Genomic DNA, 21455 nt, shown 5'->3' with positions numbered 1-21455 from the left:
ACTTTAATTCTTTATCTCATTGAAATGCATTTGACAACCTTATGGTTACAAGGAAACACAGTATTGTAAGAGAAGTTTGTACCTTTGTTGAGTTATCAACTAAACTACCTCCTAAAACATGTGATTTCTTCTCAAAGTGTGGGCTTTGGTAATTTGAACTCAATCTCTAGAGAGGGTTGGTTCCCTTGGAGCTTCACCTAAAATTGAACTACACTAGTATTGTTGAGGGAAAGAGGTAGAATGATAGCCGAACTAAAACTACCTTCTAATGTGGTGATGCACCAAATTAATTTTAATAGCTGTATTACTATTTTGGATTCACAATATGATCAACAACTTAAACCACAACAAGACATCTTTATATTTTATGTCTTTGCAAAAGTGTTTCATAACTAGGTTCAATAGGTGAAGTGCAATATGTCACAACTTATACTATATCCTTGGCTAGTTAAACACAAGTAATGACCTACAAAATACATATCTTTCTACACAAAGGCAATCAAGATAGTGCAAAAATAAGGGTAAAAGACATTACCACATGACTACATAAACTATCTTGAAAAATTTGCACAATAAAACAATTTTAAGAAGATAAAAAGCTTATCTTTATTGACCAAAAGGTGTTACAAACTGCATACAAGTCTAAAAATTCTTGCTTCTAAGTTTGAAACTGAGTTACAATGAGACATGAAAAATCCTTTACTTAAGGTTACAATGCTTAGTCTCCATAGCAAGAAATAAAAGAAAGAGTGCCCTTAGACATTCTATTATGTTGTCTAACAACTTGCTAAACATTTCAAGAATGAAAGACAAGTTTTTAAATCCATTTGTTGAGTCAAACTTTCTTAGACATCTAGCTAAATTGTCCCTATTTTTCAAACCCTTAATGTGCTTCAATATGGTGGTTGAATGAAAAAACTCATTTCTTTGACCCTATCTATCAATCAAGACTCCTTGAACAACTTTGAGATGCCCTTAATAGATTCAAAATTGTTTGAAAATGCCTCTAAAAACTTCTCAATCTATTAAACAAGTCAACATGTTGCCCTAGTTTCTCTCCACTTGCCCACAAATTGGTCATTAACTCTACTAAATAGTTCATATATCATGGTGTTCCTTGACAATGTACCTATAGGAGTATTATATTGTTTGCAACCTACCTTTCTTTTGTCAATCCTTTTATAGTGTCTTAAATTGTACTTTTTAATTTGTTGAGTCCAATTTCACACTCTCCTAGCACTCATTTTAGTGTTTCCCACTCTATGCATTATAGGACCTTTTCTAACATTAAATTAATGTTTAACTCAAGAATGAGTACTTTCTTATTTTAAATCTCATTACACTCTTATTTGGGCCCTTATTTTAAAGTGTGCCCTTTGTCTTTTATTATTTTAATTCTATATAAGTCCTACCACATTTCAAATTTTGAAATACTTTTTCCCATACTTAAATATCATAATTTTTCATATAAATTATAGATCCAATATTAGGATCCTATTCTCTTGAAACCCTAAAAATTCAAGCCTATTTTTTCGAGACACTAGCAACTAGTGAATAGTGTCTAAAATTTTGGGAGAATAACATTTCAATCTTGACATTTCTAAATCTATATTCAATGCAAAAAAATGATTATTTTAAGTCAACCTTTTATCAATTTAAAGTTAGAATTTCATATATAAGCACGTTAGCTTTTCTCATTTGGCAATCAATCATTTAAGGAGAAAATTGAAGTGCAACTACATGAGGAGAAATCTTTGGCTTGTGTGAAGGTCCAAATCTACAAATCCAAGAATAATCAACAATATCAAGCCTTCATGAGGAGAAATCTTTGGCTTGTGTGAAGTTCCAAATTTGCAAATCCAAGGAATAATCAACAATATTAAGCCTTCATCAACATTTATTCATCATGATGGAAGCTTCTAAAGATGTTGGAGGATAATAGGGAGTCAACAATTGATGATTTGTTTGTACCTCTCCCTAAGGGGTTCATGTGATTCTCACATTTCTATAATCAAGCTTCAGATCTAAATTTATTTACTAAGTTATGTGATTACATTTTTATGTTAATTCATGTTTGACATTTGATCATTTCATTTAGGGTTTACTCTAATACACTTGAGTAGGACTCTAGTTTACATTTATGCATCTAAGCGCATTACAATCTTAGACACACTTAAGATTCATAGCACACATTCTATTTTCATATTAAACTTACCTATTTGTGGATGTGTAAATTACCAAAATGGGGGATTCACTGAGACGAACCTCTATATAGCCACAATACCATCTTCTCTCTATATTGTAGGTTCAAATACAGGTTTATGATAGAGTCTAAAAATAGGAAAGTGTTGAAGACCTAGAAACAAAGAACATTTGCAAATTCGATGAAAAAATGCCTAGACTAGGGCACCAAGTGCCTCTACTAGACTAATTTTGCAGGAAGGAAGTGTGTAGTCTTAGAGTTCCAGTTCTAGTCTCAATGCTCCATCAATTAGACTAGAGTGCCTAGCCATAGTGTCCACCTAGTTTCAACTCTTCTTGTTGGAAATAGTGCATTTCTAAGTCCCTATTTCATTTTTGTATCTATTCAATAGTTTAAGTTTCTATATTAGATAGCTTAATCAATCTATGTGTTCATTCATGCATGCTTAGGACCTAGGTTAGTTATGTTCTTTAATCAAATAAATACTATTTCAAAGTGACAAAGAAATAGAGCCCATAGGGATTGTTTAACTCTCTTTGAACATGAGTTAATCAAGCATATATCCCTTTATATGCTTGTATTCCAATGTCTAGTTAAAAGAGAGTTTGGTCCTAGTTAAGTTGATAGCTAGTTTAGCCCATCTCTTTTTCATCACTAAACACCTTTATGTGCATGTGGTGCACCATCACCATGACCTATTATGTCATGGTGCATAATTCTAATGCTACAAAAAATAGAAGGTTTCTCTTTTGTAGATAAGGATGTTAAACATGCTAACATGTATCCATCATCACTAACATCTTTATCTTCATATTCATTTCTTCTTAACATTCAACCTTTAATTCACACCCTTCATTCTTTTCAAACCACTTCCTCTAGCATCAATTTCATCTATTTTGAGAGCACACCCTTGTTCTTCCAACCTAACTATCCTCATGAGAGAGTATCCCATCACCCAAATAAAATTCTAAATCTAAGACTATGCCAAGCATCAAAGAATATTTCAAATCCAACATTAATCAATTAAATTAGTTTGATCAATATATCATATCCAATCTTGATCAATCAAATCAAACAATCCTTATTTTGTTCTTGGAATAGATTTTTCTCACATAAACAACACTACCCATCCATCAAATCAATTAGTCTTTAACCTTTGATTCTTTGGCCATCATATATTACTAATCTTATATCACCTGTGATCCACCATCATCACTATTAGGTGATTAGGACTATTCATTTTCTTACATGTGTCCTCAACCCACTCCTTGCTCGACATGTATAATCAAGATTGACTCATCCCATTCCATGCTCACACATGTGTGAGCATTCTCACTGACATGTATAATCAAGATTGACTTGTCCCACTCCATGCTCACACATGTGTGAGCATTCTCACTTAGGAACCCTTCACCCTATCGTTGAATCTTGTCTCATCCCTAATCTTTGTTTACACACATGTATACATGCTCTTCTACCTCATTATCTAAAAACCCCATCCGTGGATCAAGAATCCCACATCCTTTTGTGACAGTTGTCAAAAGGTTAGAAAACTTTTTTGTGCAAGCTAATCTCAGCCTTTGATTTCATCCTCTAATCCAAGCCCTCCATTTCTCATCCAAAAAATATAACTAAGTGAAGCTTTCCCTTCCCATTTCATATTCATTAATTACATAATATCTACATACTGTTGCATGAAATCCTTCATCATTTGAAACACATCCAAAACAATCAATAAAGATCTGATATTTTTATGTCTTTGTAATTGCATTTATTTATTTTTTCCATTTTTCTCTATACGTGTTGCTACCATTTGAATTTCAAATTATTTTATATCTAACTTATCTTAACTCAAATTGCAGACCCACACCCACACCCACACCCCCATTAATTAAGTTTTACAAACTGAAATAAAAATATATTACTAGAATTGAGATTACAGTAGATTAAGCTTTTGAAATACAATGAAGATTAACAATGAGCCTTAACGTACATCATGGTATAAACTTCAAACAAAAATTATGTCCTCTGGATGGAAGACATGTTGCCATTAACATATTTTCATCAATCAAACAAACAAGCGAATTGAATTTACATTCATCAGCCACAAACCCTTTATTTTTGGTTGGGCGTAACAATGAATAAAGGAGAAAATATTAAAAAGGAAACCTTTATCTACACTGTATGTTCTGAGAACAAATGAGAGCCCCTGCATCTTTAGTCAATACTGGCACCAGAGTAGCACTATGAATTTTGAATGTTTCGATTTTATCATACATTGGAAAAGGAAATCTGTGACCAAGCCCAGATTGTTTAAAATAAGCTCCATTAAGAAACTGGTCACTATGGGATCTCCACATCCATGTGTCACATGCTGGACCTTCATTACATCCTTTGTGCTCTGTCACCTGTTTCTTTGTAAAATCATTTGAAGCCACGAATCTATTCCCTTCACTAAAGATAGTGGGATGCTCACTTCCTCCAATTGCATATATACCCCATGGTTCATAATTGTTATTCACCACATGGGCATACCCAAATCTAACTCTGCAATTAACAATTCAATAAACCTTGAAGAGTTAGATTGTTTCCCTACCCTGCTAAATTGCAGAACCCAACAAGGGAAAAGAAAGGCAAATAATAATTCAACAAACCATGGAGAGTTAGACTGTTTCCATACCCTGCTAAAATGCAGAACTAGACAAGGGAAGAGAAAGGCAAATAGAATAGAAAACAAGTTCTTAGCAAGTATGCAATACATGAGTTCAAACAACGGTTATAATACCAGGCCACCTGTATACACTTGTAGTATCTGGTTATTAACGGAAATATTCGGATGCATTATGGTATCATTGGCTATGTTACATAACTGAAATTTTGACTGAAATTTTGATTTCTTATCGATGAGAAGTGTTGTAACGATGACAATGAATAAACTGTAAATGATTTTCATTGATGATAAATCAAAACTTCAGTGTAACATCAAACCATGATGTCATGATGCATGCCATTTCCATTACAAACTAAATAAATAAATGCATTTCTATTCTTAATCTATAATGGGATAGAGTACCTTGGCATTCTCTGCATGAGGTTTGGTCCAAAGTGGTTGAATGCCAATGTCACCCTCATGTTTCTGTCAGCTTCATCTGAATCACTGTTTCCCAGAAGCATTGCCTGATTTAAAGCACCCAAATCAATTCCAATACAAAATCTCAACATATGACCAGAACAATGACCAGAACAATGAATCCCTGGCTATCCGGCAAACTAAAATGCAATTCATAAAGAATAATGGTCTCTCTATTGTTTATTTATTTACTTGATATCAGTCTATTATATACTTACTTCATTGTGATCGGAAAGATGGTTGTTGGATATGGTAATGGCAGTTGAACCCAAAGTCACATCTATAAGACCATCTGCACATTTTGAAAGTGTGTTATGATCAATCCATACATCTCTAGCAGTGACTATGGAGATACCATCCCCATCCTGAGGATATATTCTCTCAACTCTTGCCTGTGATATCATACAATTACCAGCTGAACTTTGCCAACAGTCATGGATGGTCAGTCCATGAATAATAACATTACTTACATTCCATAACCTTATGCAAGATCCTTCTGCAATTTCAACCTTTGCACCTCTTGCATCTATAGTAGTATGGCTCGTAACAAACAAGGGCATATGAAGCCTTATATACATATCTCTAGCAAAAACAATCCAAATAGGCCCATGTTGAGCTACTCCATATCTAAGAGAACCTGGCAAAGGATTAATAGGGTTGTCATCATCTCTGGTCACTGTATAAATCTTTCCCCCCTTGCCTCCTCGAGCAAAACGCCCAAAACCCACTGCACAATCTGCAAGCCTCATTCTATTCAACGCCCAATTTGGGTCATTTCTCCAGCAGCTATCAATGGAGTTCAACATTCTATCTTGTGAATAGCACAGAGAGACATGAAGAAAAAGTAAAACAATGGCTAGAGAACTGTCCATCTTAGCAAAACGGGACACTTCAACACAGCTGGTATATTGTAATTAGCAGTCTATATGAGTTAGATTATATATAAGATATATCAGTTCTCAATTTAGACAATAGTGAGTAAGCGAATAAATGTGTGGTTGCTATCATTCCTTCTGCACGAATATTATATCAGAGTAAAACCAGGAAGGTTACAGCATTTGAGTTAATGAAAATTATGCAGTTTTGTTTTTGTTTGATGGTTAGCGGAAGTTATTAGACAGTTTCAGTTATTTATGCCTTTGGGAGGATTTCAGGTGGCAACAACTCCATCTTTATCGGAGGAAAAATATTCTCTCACCTGCATTAAGCTCCCATCTGTTGATCCGCAGTTTTCTCTCACGGAAGTTTAGGAATAACAGATCCATTGAACTAACAACAATGAGCTGTAAATTCAATGTTCCATTGAAATAGCATGGAAAAAGCGAAAGAGGAAAATGGGTAGTTAGTGTTGGAGAGGGTTAAGTAACAGGCCATTGGATTAGGAGGTTAGTCAAACCAGAGAAAATAACTGACATTGATTCAGAGTTTATTCAAACAAATCAATTATAGAGGAAGTTCACTAAGCCAATTATGTCAAAATGTTGATCTAGAATGATGTATTAATTAATCTCCTCTCACCGGGAATGTAGGAATATCGCCATGCTGATGAAATAACCACCATTGTGGTTTAATTCAAACTGTTTTTATTTTTATTTTTCAGAATAATATTAATTAAAAAATGTTTTTTAATAAAATCTGTTGTACTTTTAAATTTGTTTATGTAAATTTCTTTTGATCACATTCTGGGATAGCAAGAGAAGAGAAATGAGAGATGATCTGAAATCAAATTGATTTAAAAAACATAAGTGAGGTGACACAAGAATGGGGAACCATTTAATAAAAAGATTAACCATATTATTTCTACATTTAAAAAAAAGATCCAAAGGGACATAATGGAAAAATATAATGACTGGTGAAAGAATAATCACAATATACTATATTGTTTAGGAGATATTAACATTTCAAGGTTCAACACATACTATAACAAATATTCAAATTGAATTTTGGACCTTTAAATGCTGGAATGAGACCTTGATGAATGTTAGATCAAATGATTATCTAGGAAAAGCGTGATATAGATCATTATGAGATATTTGGTTAAAAAAATGAGCTCAATCAGGTTCCAAGATCAAAAGTTATGAGGTTTGCTACTTTAGGAAGGAAAATAAAAGAAATTCAAAATACTCTAGTGGGTGCTAAAACTCATTTTGGACATACTCCAAGGTACAAAAAAAGGAGTACAAATTGTGGCTCCAAATTGTAGGGTTTCCTTCAAGAGTTGATATTCTTTGTAATGATTTCAGCCCATGCGATTGTAGCCTTGCAATTTTTGAATATGTAATTTTATATTATTAAAGAAATAGAAAATGGGTTATTTTTCTTCTTGCAATTCTATTTTATCATATGTTGTTGTGCTATGTTTGAGTTTTGGATGAAGTTTCCCTTCCTTGAGTGGTTTCAAAGTGGAGTTCGTGAGTGTGTAAATAGGTCATCGGATGTGAGACAATCTACAAAAGGATTTGTGGTTGTGGGTTTGTAGTAAAATTGATCAAAATGCCTCCATAAAGATACCGTGCTGGTTGGAGGAATATTTTTGTAATAGAAGAGGGTTGTAAAGCTCTACAAAGACAAGTACAAGCACTACAAGAGGATTTGCATGGATAGTTTGAGCCAAGAGGAAATGATAAAAGTGAAGATGAAGATAAAGAAGATGGATAGTTTGAAGAAGAACAAGATGTAGTAGGAGATCCTAAGCAAGTGAGATTGATAAATGCTGATAGCCTTGGAAAAAGAAAAATGTCAAAGATTGAATTTTGTACATTTTTTGGAAATATTAATATGGAAGAGTTATATAGAGGAATACTTTGAGTATGAGGAAGTGGAAGATCTTGAGAAGGTCAAATTCACAAAGACCAAAATAAAAGGCCATACTAGTATCTAGTGGAAGGAAGTACAACTAGAAATAAATATTAAAGGAAAAGATAAGATAATAAGATGGGATCAGACGATGGAAAATTCAAAGAAATAGTTCACTCGTGTTGATTATGAGTTATAGTTGTTGAAGAAGATGCAAGGTTTAAAGTAGGTAGGTAGGTAAGTTTGTCAAGGAATACACAAGATATTTCTGTAGGGTATTGATTATAATAGTTCATTCTAAGGCCAACAAAGAGAAGGAGGATCACTATATAAATGGGTTGGAGCCAAGTATTCAAGAGGAGCTAAATTTGATCAGTATGACCACTATTGAGGATGCTTATCAATTCATCCTAAAGGTAGAATATAAGATAGATAAAACATTTGAAAGAAATTAGAGAGAAAGAGGCTATGATGGAAAGATTGGCATGTTGATGTGAATATGGACATATCCTAACTAGTTCTTAGTTAGCACCTATTCACACATGTTAAGTTTACTTAGGATATCTTAGTTGTCACATGAAACAACCATTTAACATTGTTCATGTTGGTTGTCCTAGGTGTCATTCTAGATAGAGATGAGTCATAGCTCATTATTTAATATTAGTTCATAATGCATCATGCAATCATTTTTGTCTCAAGGGTAGTTATACCTACTTCTTCATGTCTTGCCTATATAAGAAAGCTCATTGACAAATTACAACATATCACTTCATAGTAAGTCTTGTTAAAAAATTTAGTTTGATCTCTCTTGTTCATCATTGCTCAAATTGCAACATTCTCGCATGCTTGGATAGTTTCTAGGTTGATCCCTTGATGTCTGTAGCTTCATGATGGGCTCTTAATCTTTCTAACATGGTATCAGAGCTTTGTCAAAGAAAATTTCCTTCCCATACTAGAGAATTGAGTATTTGATAGAGATTCATTATTCGAACCCCTCCCATAGGGCAGTTTGCAGACCCAACATCATTTCAATATTGAAAATTTCTTGAATTTTTAGAAATTTCCTCAATTTGGGCTGCTATTATATATATTTGTGGTGTCGTTCGTGGGCCTATATCACCATTTCCCTATGATATTTGAGATTGCATACATTATTATTGGTCAGTGATGTTAGAGCATTTTAACAACTAGTTATGGTTTTATGCTTAAGTTCACTTAGTTGTGCTTCTATTTTAACTATAGGGTTAGTGCAAGGTCATGGGGGGCCAAAAAGTGGCGATGTGAAAAAAATAGCCTTCTCCACTCACCTAAAAATGCGAAAATCCATGTTGACTTTTTTCTTGGCCTAGGTGTCAGTACACCTTGGCATGGTAAACACCTAAGCAAATTGGATATCCGATTTTTATAGGTAATTTTAAATTAAAAAATAAATTATATAATATATAATGTAATATAATAATATATTATATAATATATAATATAATATTAGATTATAAAATATAATATTATATTATATCATATAATATATTATTATATTATATATTATATCATATAATATATTATTATATTATATAATATATTATTATATTATATATTATATTATTATATTATATTATAATATAATATTAGATTATAAAATATAATATTATATTATATCATATAATATATTATTATATTATATATTATATTATTATATTATATAATATAATATTATATAATATATAATATATTATTATATTACATTATATATTATATAATATATAATACGTACTATATAATACGTATTATATAATATAATAATATATTATATAATATATTTTTATATTATATTATATAATATAATATAATGTTATTTTAAAATAATTTAAGTATAAAAATCGGATATCAGATTTTCTGAGACAATATAAATGGACTGTGATAGCCCGTGAGTTATTTTTAACCCACGGGCTGTGCAATTTTTTAGAATCTGATATCTGGTTGGACCCGATATCCGATTGTTTGACCCAAATTTGCTAAAAATACATTAAAAGGTAAGATTTTTATTGTTTTCAATCATTTTCATTCAAATTTTGTATTTTTTTAATGTTTATTTGTTTTTTCATTGAAAATATGGTTTTTTCATGAAAACTAGGTTTTTTTAAATCAAATACAAAATTGTTCAAATTTGTTAACTAAATTTAATTGTTTACATTCAATTAGGTTAAAAGTGGGGGATAACAATGAAAAAATTGATCAACCACAACCACAACCACAACCACAACAACCAAACCCTCCTGCACAAAACCCTCCTTTGCCAACCCCCCCTCAATTTAGGATTTAATTTCACAAAATTTGAACCAATTGAGAGGGATTGCAGATGTCTATCATAGGATCCCTCGCCTGAACCCAATGTTTGATCCCCTCACATCGATCATAAAGAGTATATAAACCATCACTGAGGAGCACAATGTTGCTCTTTTGTGGCGAGATTCTATGAGGGAACAATATGCAGATGGCTTGTCATATAAGGAGATCAAGGATCTCGAGATATCCAAAGCTGCTATTGCCGCATTGTTTGTGAATCCCTACACTGGTCAACCCATAGACCCCCAAAAAACAAAACTTTCTACTAAATGGTGCACAAATGATGGTATTGTGAAAAACTTTTGGGATCGTTGGTGGATGGTTTTCAACAAACCACCCAACAACAATCTTGATGTCCCCTTCTACTTCATCAAAAAACTGTATGCTGAGTTTGTTTTAGGAAAAACATGTGAACTACTTTGACATCCAACCTTTCTAGGGTGTGGGTTTAGGTATGCCCCAAAATAGACCTGGGGTAGTCAGAGTAGTCCAGGGCACATATGTCCCCGCTCCTCCTGTTGATCCCCCACTTCCAGTGCAGCATCCAGATATCATTTGTGAGGCGGCATCATGGACCATATCGGCTATTCACTCTTTGAGTAGCCTTTTGGTTTCTCAGGCTGGGTCAGTAGCTCAGCCTACTTTTGATGGTAGTGGTGCATCCGGTGGCGCTAACACGTCCTCCTTGACTCCACACATTTGTGTGCCCCATAGTTGTGTCATGTGTGGGCACGCATGCTTGGGTCTAGTTGGACAACCTGTTGAGCATCTTGCGCATAGTGCATATTATGAGGTGCATGAGATGCACGATGCACCAGATGTTATGACACAGACTAGAGGATACCCTGGAGAGTCCTTGCATGCTAGAGGCGAGGAGGCACCTTCATCATACATTGATTATGTAGTGGTAAGATTTGTATTTTCATAGCTCATTCTATATTTTAAATGAATATTTATAATTTAGATAATATTAAGTACTAATTTTTATTTACATGGTCTATTTAACAGTTGATGACCAAGGAGTTGACACAGATCCAGGAGGGAACCTTAACGACCATTTGATTTGACCTTGATAGCTTTACAGTACATATATTATTGCACCTAGTCATTTTTATTTTATTGTACATACATGCTCATCATTTATATTGGTATTAATTAGATTATGTAGTAACTTGCATGTATATCTTATTTTACTCTTTTAAGGCACAAGCAGCACTAGTGTGGGGCTGTGTGATTTAGGATCTGGTAGTGCAGTTGGAGACAAGGGAAAGGTAATTGAATGCAAATATGATTGAATGAATACTTTAAATAACTTATAATGATTATACATGTCTAGACATAGCTTGATAGTTTCATATACTTGTTGTGTATATGTACAAAGAATTCTTGGCTTCGCATCCTTGTTGACTACACCCACTATACCTAAAGATGATGAAGAAGAAGAGATGCCTCGAGTACATGTGTGTTTATTTTATTTTGTGTTTAGTAGATATAATTTATTATTATCAGTGACAATTATATGCTAACTTGTATCAATGTCATGTTTGTGAACATATGTAGGTTGTGTATGAAAATATTGAAAACATACCTCCTCTACCGAAGACATACATCAAGAGTCCTGCAAAGCCGAAGAGAAAACGTGGGGATGAGGTAAACATGAACAGTTCAATTATAGTTCATTTTTATGTTAAATTTTTGAATGTGAGTTATATAATATAACTAATCTTAATCATGGTTTGTTTTTTCTTGTGTAGGATCCTTCAGAGCCGAGCAGTGCGGCGAAGAGGATCGATTTTGATGATCCATCAACAACTTATGATGTTATAGATAGTTTTGGGATGCTTACATGTCTAGTTGGCATGTATATTTTGTATGTTAGGATTAATGGTAGTCCCAAAGATACTAAGAGGGAGGGGGGTGAATCAGTATCTAACCGGTTGTCTGAATATTTAACCTTATTAAGCATTTTGCATTCCAAAATAGTGTACTGGTAAATAAGAATTAATCCAGTAAACAGGAACACTAAAGACAACATAGAAAACACACCATAACACAAGATGTTTAACAAGGAAACCCGGTGTGGGAAAAAATAGTGGGATTTGTGATCCACAATATTCACTCACTGGCCAATGAATAAATATTACTTACAATGAGGGGCCTGCACATGCAGGAAGGCCAACTGCCTAGAGCTCACTGCTCAATCTACAAAATGAAAGTCTCACTGACTTACAAAATGGATTATGAAAATCCAATACAATGTACTACTTCAATTCAACATCTTCTATGCCAGGTTCAGTACCGGTTTAAGCTCATACTATAACCATAAACCTTATACAAAATCTGTCCTTATTATTCACCCATTCCTATCTCATCTCCTATTCCTTTTTTTTTCTCTACTCAAAATGATTTACAAGATCTCATACATATATGAGTCTATTACAATATGCCATGTCGTCTTTGCAAAAAGATATTTACAATTAAATACAATAAACAAAAGTTTATTCCTATCGGCTGGAGTGTTGGTATGCATTGTTGCCACTGCCGGTGAAGTGCTTGTCGGTGCTGGTGCTTGCTGGTGGTTTACTAGATGAATGCCACAAGGTTTCCTGAAGGTTTCCATAAGGTTGCCATCAATGAAAACACCTTCAATTCTCACTAGAGTGTAGAATGCCAACAATCTCCCCCTTTGGCATTGATGGCAACACTCATGAGAAAAATCCAAAAATTGTTCCAAAAAGTGAAGTAAAAAATTTACCAAAAATGTGTGCTCCCCGTGAGCAAATGATCTCCTCTGATTAGCCATTTTTCTCTGTCCACTACTCCCGCTTTGACATCAATGACAAAGGTTGTCAAAAATTGTCAAATGAGTGCAAAATTTCACCTTAAGGTTTGTAACCGATTGGTTACAATTTGAAATATATCAGCCAAAACCAAGTTTAAACTTTGCATGAATCTGTTGCTTTCCTTCATGGTTGCCTCATTTCTTTGGATTGTACAGGTGAGATGATGCATATGCTCCTCTAGTGACCTTTCCCCTTGAATTAATCCCTTAGACATCTTATTCCTCAGAGAGATAAGGTTGTCTAATTTAGGACTAAGTTTATACTTCAGCTCTCTGGCATTTGCCTTGATCCTTTCTTTTTCTTTCTCAAATTTCTCCAACTTTTCCTCAAATCCTGCTATCTCTTGCTCAATAACTAATATAGGTTCGGATGAACCAATGATATTATCAGCTATATCATCAATTTCCTTGTGTACTCTGCTTATTTCTTTTTCAATGTCTTGGGTCAACAGATGTGGCTTGCATGTTTCTCTGTACAGTTCCTTATACTCCAAAATTGTTGTATTCAGTGCCGGTAAAAGTGTGTTAATGTGTTCCGTGCACTTCTTTATTGTTTCCTCAAAGAATTTTTCTTTTTCTTTTTCTATCTTCTCTTTGAATGTTTCCTCATTTATTTGATCAAGTGTTATTACATTTCCAACAATGAATTTAGACAATGTGTCTAACTGACTTAAAGAATCCTTTACATTATCTACATTGCATTTTGATGCAATCATCTTAAGAATATGTATAGTATCATCAATTGCCTTGTAGGCCAAAGCATTACAATCAGTTATCTTTTTGATTGAGTCCAGAAGTACTTCAGTCACATTTGTAGCTCTGAATTCACTTAGTGAAGTACCTGATGTCTGACCAACTACTTTTACTATCTCAGTGCTTGCAGTATTAGTAACCAATTTTCTTGTATCAACCTCCGGTGGATCAGTCTGAGTTTGCATTTCTACTAGCAATGGTTTGGTTTTCTTAGTGATTACCAGTTTTACTATCTCAACATGTACCTGTGCCTCTGTCAGTTTCTCTGTTGGTTTCTCTGTGTTATCCACTGCCAGTATCTCTATCTCTGTCAGTTTCTCCGTGCCAACATCTACACTACTAGTATTTATTCCATTGTCCAAAGGTTGCTTTGTATGCACTGTTTGCTCTGTTTGTACTCCAACCTCAATATTTTCTGTCGGTTGCTCAATAATGTTTCCAATAATATCATTCTTTGCCTCTATGCTATCCTTATCCACAACAATGTTCACTTCCTGAGTATCAATATTCATTATGAATAGAATTTCTGATTCAGGGTTAGTGTCCTCATGTGTTGTGTCGACATTTTCAGTAGCTGATATGTCAGTAGTGTTTACCAGTGTAGTAGCCAAGGGTGGTGGTAGGTTTTCAGCTATTTTTATGTTTGGTATTCCACCAACTTTACCTTTTCCTTTGTCTCTATCCTTCTGATATACATTGAAATTTTTCTTAGGTCTGTTCAATTCTTCCTGTTTTTATTTTTCTACAAAAAGGATATCCCATTTATCTGTTGTTTCCTCTGCAATTTCATTAACTCTTCCAGCCATTAGGCTCACATGCCGGTGGCCACTTGCAAAAAATGATCTGTTAGCTTCACTAATTAGTTCATCAATCTCTTCTTTAGAGTTAATCGGATGTACAACTGGTATTTTTTCAATCTTAAGTTTCTTATCTAACTCCATAATTGCAATTCTCTTTGCATCTAACCTTCTATACAATTCATTTGTCAAATCATCTACAACTTCAATTAACACTTTCTTGTAAATGTCCAGATGTAGAATTATGATGTTCTCAATACTTTTCTTCTCAGTATCAGTGAATGTATTATATAGTTTCCTCACATTTTCTAAGTTGCCATCATCAGTGATTTCACTCAGTAAGTTATCCAAAGGTGGTATAACCTGTTTTTGTTTCTTCTTGGGTGTCAACTTCTTTGCCGGTTGTCTTACTACCTATTGCTTCTTTCTTGATTTCTTTGGTGAAGGAGAGGGTACCAATGAGGGTTTTCTCTTCCTATCAACTCTCTTGAACTCAGCAGGTATTTCACTTTCAGATGATGTACCAACCGGTGAGATATGTGCCTCCAATTGTAATCCTTCCAGTTCACTTTCCTTTATTCCAGTATTGTTCATGATGTTTTATTTGATTTTCTTTACTTGTTTTGTTGCACTCCTTAGGTACTTTTCTCTTTTCTTTCTTTGTTTCAATGTTTGTACACCACTTTCAATTATTTCTGCATTACCAAAAACTTCTTCCGTGGGTTCTTTAGGTGCTTCTAATAGGGCTTTAGCATAAGTATCAATAATATTTACATTAGCCTCATACCCCATTTCAGTTACCCATATGGTTCTAGGAAGAACTGCTTCCATCCATATTTCATCCTTCTTAATCACAAAGCAGATTTCCTTATCATATTTGTCTACTATACTTTGTGGTAATCTCTCTCTTGTTTTCATTTTGGCTTGGAAGGTTTTGAAATACTCAGTTATATTGTTTTCCTTATCAGTACTCATGTCGGTGAAGGCTTCTTGCAACTGTTTGCCTACTGGTATGTCATATCCAAAATATTTCTTTCCAATACCGGGAACTTCTTTTGAGAAATACAACATAAGACATACCAAAAGATTACCAAAATGAAATATTCCTTTCTTATCACCTTTTATCTTTTTCAGGTTGTCTATTAATTCATACTTTAGCCACTCACACACATCTATTTTTGCATCATTATTTACCATATCATAAGCACTTTTAATGCAAAGACTAGAAACTAAATTGAGTCTGTTTGCATGTGTGGTTTTGTAACCTAAGATCATACTTATGAATCTGACATTTGTATCCTTGATGTCATTTACTCTCAGGGATCTACTATCAGATGTTTCTCCTGTTAAGGTCATGACTATGTTGTCAGGTACCTTCTTTGTCTTGTCTGGTCTAGTACCGGTGGAGGGTAAACCTGTCACTGCCCTAATTGCTTCCTTGGTGAGTTTGCAAACTGAATCTAGCCAAAGAAATTCTCCATGTACCCTACTAAGGACAATTCTCACTACCTCCTTAGGAAATTCAGGGATGTCCAAGATTTCCATAAAACCTAAGGGCTCAATAATTTTGTGCTTGGGTTTGACATTGCCATTTTCATCACAGATAACGGTTCTAAACATCTTCAATACTTCCTCAGAACCTAATTCGTCAATATTGCAGTGAATGTAAATTCTAGGGTCTTCAACATAAGCTACACCTTTAGAAATTTTTGAAAATGCGCCTATGGAATCATCTTGCTTAGCTATTTTGGGAATGATTTTGAAAACGGGCCTAGGGCATTTTACAACTTCCACAACAGTAGGGTTTTCAATAAATTCCAGAGCAGAAGAGGAAGCCATTTGAAAAATACCTTAAGCTGCCTAATAAAGGTTGAGTGCTTGAAAGAAATTGCTTCACTTCTTTGCCTTGAATGCCTTTACTTAGATTTCATGCTCTCTGAAAGTTTGAATGCTTGGTGAATCAAAAAAGAGGGAAAATCGATGATTTATAACGTCTTTTCTTTCAACAACTGCATTAAATGCTCACCAAGTAAGTGAAACTTAACACATCTGCCGGTAGAGAATAAATTTATCTTCACACCATCAACCGAGGGTAATCTACATGATATTCAACTTACTGCAATACCCCCAAAGGGTTAGTTTTTAGTTGGATGAAGAATCTCCTGTCGGTGGAGTAATACTTTGTTCTATCGATGAAGGAATAGTCTCATCAACATTTTGATCTCTCTTTCTAATCCACTGTTTTGAAAATTCTTACTTTACCTCATCAATCTTTTCTTTGCCTTTCAAACTGGGTCCTTTATTATTTGTTGGTGAAGTCTTACTTCTATAAAATTTTGCAATATGTCCAATCTTGTTACAAGCATAATAAGTCACATTATTCTTTTGAATAGCCTTTCCATATCTTATGCCGGTTTGTGTTCTGCATTGATTAGATAAGTGCCCAAATCTTCCACAAACATGACATCTCACTTTCATTCTGCAATTTTCTAAATTGTGACCAACTTTGTTGCATTTGGAACATTGACCAGTGGGTGCATTAATGTTCTGATTGTTTCTAGATCTACACTGATTTTCTCTATGACCATACTTGTTACAGTTAAAGCATTTCCCATTAAATTTGTAAGCATTAGGTTGGCTTACCGGTTTACTATGATTATGATTGTTTGCAGTACCGAGACTTTGACCAACTTCAAATCCAAGTCCATTAGTATCTCCATTAGGTTTCTGACTTTTCAGCATATCATCAAGTTCTTTTGAACTTTTCTTGAATTTCTCTTTATGTTGATTTGCAGTAGCCAACTCATTTTCCAGAATTCGCATCTATCTCATAAGTTCAGTTTTATCATGTTGCATGTGAATCAGGCCTATCTTTAACATATCATTTTCATGACCGAGTCTTAGATTTTTATTACCAACATCATTGAGTCTCCTAGTCAAGTCATCTTCATTCTTCTTTCTATCTTCAATGTCTTTACAAAATCTCATAGTCATGTCTTGCATTTCATTCCTCATAGTCATGTTTTCTTGCCTCAATTTGTTCACAAGCTCATTAAGAGTTTCCTTTCCATCATTGTCATTCTGCATCTTCTCGTGAAGTTATTTTCTCTTATTTCTAGCAAGAGTAAGATTCTCCTAAAGTCCATGAATGAATTCTTGTGCAGTCCTTAGATCATCTTCAAGTTTGATATTCTTCAACTTCTCTGAATCATAGTCTACAAGAGCTCCTTCAAATTGCTTTCTTAAGTTCTCCATCTGTATCGGTGTCAAAATCTTCCTCAAGTTGTTAGGCTTTTGAAAATAGAGGACTAGGCTCTGATACCAATTGTTAGGGTTAATGACAGTCCCAAAGATACTGAGAGGGGGGGGGGGGATCAGTATCTAACCGGTTGTCTAAATATTTAACCTTATTAAGTATTTTGCATTCCAAACCAGTGTACTGGTAAATAAGAATTAATGTAGTAAACAGGAACAATAAAGACAACATAGAAAACACACCATAACACAAGATGTTTAACGAGGAAACCCGATGTGGGAAAAAACTCGGTGGGATTTGTGAACCACAATATTCACTCACTGGCCAATGAATAAATATTACTTACAATGAGGGGCCTGCACATGCAGGAAGGCCAACTGCCTAGAGCTCACTGCTCAATCTACAAAATGGAAGTCTCATTGACTTACAAAATGGATTATGAAAATCTAATACAATGTACTGCTTCAATTCAACATCTTCTATGTCAAGTTTAGTACCAGTTTAAGCTCATACTATAACCATAAACCTTATACAAAATATGTCCTTATTATTCGCTCATTCCTATCTCATCTCCTATTCCTTTTCATTTTTTTCTCTACTCAAAATGATTTATAAGATCTCATACATATATGAGTTTATTACAATATGCCATGTCGACTTTACAAAAATATATTTACAATTAAATACAATAAACAAAAGTTTATTCCTGTTAGCTAGAGTGCCGGTATGCATTGTTGCCATTGTCGGTGCCTGTCGGTGGTTTACCAGATGAATGCCACAAGGTTGCCTGAAGGTTTCCACAAGGTTTCCATCAATGACAACACCTTCAATTCTCACTAGAGTGTAGAATGCCAACATTGTATATAGACATACATTCACGTATATAGACATATATTTTGTTTGAGTTGGCGTTTATGCCATATTTGTGTATGGACATACACTTGTAATCATTTTACATTTTTATACATACCGAACTTGATTTTTGATCATATAAATTGTTTCTCATCTGTGCATGGTGTTATCATGGAAATTTTTAATCTTCAATCCAATAATTGATAATGGTTAATAATGGTTATTTAATGAACCATACAATTCATTTCATTTCATCGTAAGTGTTGTTTGTATAATGAACAATACAATTCATGAACAATACAATTAATTTAATGAACAATATAATACAATTCATTATTACCCTATGCATGCTCCTATTCCCCCCCCCCTCCCCCACTCGGTTGAACGCTCGAGGTCATACCCTACAGGCATGGTCCCTTGAGCACCCTACGTGCTAAAAATTGTCAAACTTTGACATGCCCTTGTAAAGCGGAAAATCGCGGTCGAACCCTAGTTGGTCTCCCCTCTTCTAACTCCGAGGAGAGAGAAGGGAGGTTCGCTAGGATTCGATGGGTTTTCACTTAGGGGGAAGACTTTACATTCAAAAGAGGGGTTGAAACTCATAAGATCCAATCCCACACAATGTAAGGTTGGATGCTAAATGAATTTCAAGGGTTTGGAAAGCAAAGCTACCTTCTTTTGTAAAGAATGTTGTTAAGGAAATTAAGCTAAGCATGCATAGAAAGTCATAAAGATTTGCTTATAAACTGAGTTCGGGTTATAGGATGAAGCTGCGGACCTGGAATTAGCAGTAAAATGTTGATACGGCACTGTCCTGCAAATTTGAGAAAAAGTTGTCGGGACGATGGCGCCCGGCGCCACGGTCCTCCGAAAAATCCGCGAAACGAAGGGGGATCTGTTCATCTCGGCACAAGGATTCCAGATCTTCAATCTCAGCCGCGTACCTGCAACCTACACACAGAAAAGCGAAGACGATTGGGGGGTTAGGGATTAGGGGTTTGCCTTTAGGTCAAACCCCGGTTTTGGAATTAACCAAGAAATGAGCAAGTGCTGTAAATGTAAATGACTGTAATGTAAAACAAGTACTAATACCTTGTTCTAAGGATGTTTGTATCCTTATGTGCAAAGGTTTAGATGTTGTATGTTGTAGTATGTAGCATGTAATAAGTGATCTCCTCTTCAATGGTTGAATCCTTGACTTGAATGCAACACTTAGCCTTGAATGGAGACTTGGAATGATCAATTGCTTGAATGCTTGAATGCTTGAGTATAGTTTCCACGCTTTTCACATATGTCCTTCTCATCTATCCCAAATGAGAGAGAAAAATGTAGTTTATATACTTGTCAATTAGGGTTGATAGACTGATTTTCTCGACCTTAGGCCGACCAGGGAAGTATATTTCCAAATTGCAATAAAAAAGACCCGATATCACTTAGGAAACCGGGCCCAAAATAGGACCCAGGGGCCAGGGCACTGGGCGCTCTGGTCCCACCTCCGGGACAGCGGGGTGCAAGGAGGTTCAGGCCAATGGTGCTTGAAAAATGCAGTTTTCAGTGTCGTGAGCAAGTTTTGGGGTCTCCATTTAGGTTGTGTGTTGCGTCGCCATCGTGAAGACCGAAATGCAGTCAAAATTGCAAGTGTCGCAATTTTAGGACGCTACATTTAGCCCCCACTTTAGCGGGAGTATGTATGCTCATACTTCCGGTAAAGTACAAGGAAACAACGTTGAAAGACTTTCACCACGTCAAGGAGGCAAGATACACCAAGCCCCCAGTGGACTAAGGATCTTACGACTTCGATTGACAAAGTAAAAGGGAAGATCACGAGGGAGAACCATGACTGTCAGTAGTAAGGTTCCCTCACTATGAGTCATGCAAAAGAAATACCAAAAATCTTCAAGACAAAGCTAAGTTTGCCAAGAAATTTTCAAGTATCTTTGAAAGGATAGACAGGGTGTATGCCCCCCTACGTTAAAGCGATCGCACACGCCTCAACGGGGGTGATTGTTTTAACGTAGTGATACACATAAGAAATGAGAAAGGAAAAGGAGCACGTTATCGCAAAGATTTAGCCCCCAAGTGTGAGATAAACCCAAGGATAATAGACACAAAACACAAAGCACGAGGTGACTTCACTTTCCTCGGGGTCAGTATGCTGTATGATAAGTCATGTATATATCATATGTATGTATGCATAATTGTTCTTCATTCCCCAATCAAGGAAGGTCACCTAGAAGAAGGGAACACATGTGTCTTTTGAATCAACATGAGAGAGACCAAAGAGATCTCAATGCTTTGCATCGTCCTCAAGTAGACAACACTAAGGACGACAAATAGAAGAATGAGAATAACATATAGAAGAAGTAACAAAAGAGAGGGGGAGAGAATCTGCCATGCTAATGTAACTAGTCTAGCACGTCATCTACCCCCCGATCTTGGTGATCAATGTTTCGGGAAGGCAGGGAACACGCTAGAGGAGGAAC

General features: G+C 34.9%; 1 protein-coding gene across 1 annotated transcript in view; it reads right to left on the bottom strand.

Moving 5' to 3' along the window:
* Positions 1 to 4374: 4374 nt before the first annotated feature.
* Positions 4375 to 21455, bottom strand: part of LOC131069446 (pectate lyase 1-like) — a 127429-nt gene continuing 110348 nt past the window's right edge. The window contains exons 3-7 of the mRNA XM_058004866.2: positions 14313 to 14537; positions 6532 to 6616; positions 5552 to 6222; positions 5277 to 5380; positions 4375 to 4750 (exon numbers count right to left, since the gene is read on the bottom strand). Of these exons, the coding sequence (XP_057860849.1) occupies positions 4375 to 4750; positions 5277 to 5380; positions 5552 to 6222; positions 6532 to 6616; positions 14313 to 14537 (1461 nt within the window). The remainder of the gene's footprint in view (positions 4751 to 5276; positions 5381 to 5551; positions 6223 to 6531; positions 6617 to 14312; positions 14538 to 21455) is intronic.

Source organism: Cryptomeria japonica, chromosome 5 (genome assembly GCF_030272615.1).
Source record: "Cryptomeria japonica chromosome 5, Sugi_1.0, whole genome shotgun sequence".
Lineage (NCBI taxonomy): Eukaryota > Viridiplantae > Streptophyta > Pinopsida > Cupressales > Cupressaceae > Cryptomeria > Cryptomeria japonica.
The sequence above is the reverse complement of the archived record's forward strand: the minus strand, read 5'-3'. Positions and strand labels throughout refer to the sequence as shown.